Source organism: Pundamilia nyererei, unplaced genomic scaffold, assembly GCF_000239375.1.
Source record: "Pundamilia nyererei isolate P.nyererei 1_Seehausen unplaced genomic scaffold, PunNye1.0 scaffold00006, whole genome shotgun sequence".
Classification (NCBI taxonomy): Eukaryota; Metazoa; Chordata; class Actinopteri; order Cichliformes; family Cichlidae; genus Pundamilia; species Pundamilia nyererei.
In genome coordinates, this window is record NW_005187407.1 from 995,618 (window position 1) to 997,340 (window position 1,723).

The 1,723-nt window shown below is 35.8% G+C and overlaps 1 protein-coding gene across 2 annotated transcripts in view; it reads right to left on the minus strand.

Moving 5' to 3' along the window:
* Window positions 1-1,723, minus strand: part of grid2 (glutamate receptor, ionotropic, delta 2) — a 530,237-nt gene that overhangs the window by 108,057 nt on the left and 420,457 nt on the right. For both annotated transcript variants that reach the window (XM_005722013.1, XM_005722014.2), the window contains exon 9: window positions 1,286-1,387. In XM_005722013.1, the coding sequence (XP_005722070.1) occupies window positions 1,286-1,387 (102 nt within the window). The remainder of the gene's footprint in view (window positions 1-1,285; window positions 1,388-1,723) is intronic.

The following is a 1,723-nucleotide window of genomic DNA, read 5'->3' on the forward strand; positions in this document are numbered from 1 at the left end:
CTTATTCAGATATTAGCCAGAGAGCCAAAAGCACATTTTGATATTATTTATTATTATTTGGCATTATTTTTCATTACTCTGACAGTTTTCCTGACTAAACAATTTTTGGTCTACTTATTTTAATTTATAAATGTTTTTGTTAATTAGTTTTAATTTATTTAATTTAAAAAAAATGTATTTAATTTCAACATAATGTGCTAAAAGGGAGCAGGCAAGATACTGTTCAATGCCAGATGTTTATGACAAGTACCATGTAATCCAAACTTTTATGTTCTGGAAAAATTTGACTTTTGAGTTGATCAACTCAAAAAAGTTGAGGCAATCGATTGCCTCAATTTTTTTGAGTTCTGGTAACTTATTCGGGTTTACAGTGCATCCGTAAGTGCCTGCACACTTATGGGTCATAACCGCAACAATTTACACATGGAAAGATCTGGGAATGCACATGGACATTTCACACCCTTTCTAGGCTTTTCTGCTAGTAGGCCGACAAGGGGGATGAGGCATTTTGGGTAAAACATAAACATTTTTACACAGGCAGAGCTACAGAACAGGAAGAGCAACACAAACTTAAAAGTGTGCAAATGAGAAGAGGGACAATATTCACAGCCCATATCCTTTTTGCCTTTAAGGATGATGAAAATCAAAAACTGAAAAAATTTATGAAAAGATCAGTAAAAAGGGATAGCCACAAAGATGTCTAGCATTATCGCTTTTTTCCCTCTGTTTCTCACTTCAAAGGGGGGATATGAAGAATTTATAGCTGTGAATCTTTAAAGCACTCAAGGGATATACTCAAATCGATGCTGCGGGCGAGGCAGATAGAGCTGGAAAGCCAGAGTCCCACCACCATCAAGACTCCATCACATAGTTGTCAAATGTCAAAATGAAGGCTAATGAAATTATGATAGCTTGGTCCATTAGTGAGCTCACCGTGGTAGGTATTCTTCGGCTTTTATGACCCCCATCTTTACTCCTAACACTGTCTGATAAACTGTTTTTTTTTCATGCCCTCACATAAGCTCTTAAGCTGTCCCTAGATCCATTCCCATATATATAAAGTGGAATGATTGGCACAAAAATAGACAAAAGGACAGATTTATAAAGGAGCAAAAGTTTGAAATGTCAAATTAATACAGTCTCTCCTGATTCTTCAAGATGAACAAAATAGAAAAGTTGTATAAAGACTGAAATCGGTCTTCTTTGTCTTTGGACAATTGGAAATCTTGTCATAATCGAAGAACAGACACACGCACAGATTAACAAACTGGCCAGTTAAACTCACCAGAACAGTGACAACTCGTAGCACAACTCCCCTCATGTTGTTTTCCAATTTTCTGTCTGTCAGAGTGCCATTCAATCCATGAACTGGGTCCCATGTGGCTAGCTGTAATGTACACAAACAAAAACACACAGAAACACACCAAACAGTTAGTTACACAGAAATCTGAAACATAAGACTGGTTAATTCCTCAGTAAGAACAAAAACTTAGCAATTCATCAATCACATGCTTGGATTTATCCAAACACTGCAATGTAAGTATCACTGATATCACTGAAATCCAAAAAGGCTGGTTGTTTAACAGAGCCACATCAGAATGGAGCTAGATTTCAGGGTTTTTTCACATTCTTTTAAATATTCAAAATAAACTGTAAGCTTGCAGTGTTTTAACCACCTTTATTAAACAGTGTGTTAAGTTATTGTTTTGAACAAAATGATCAT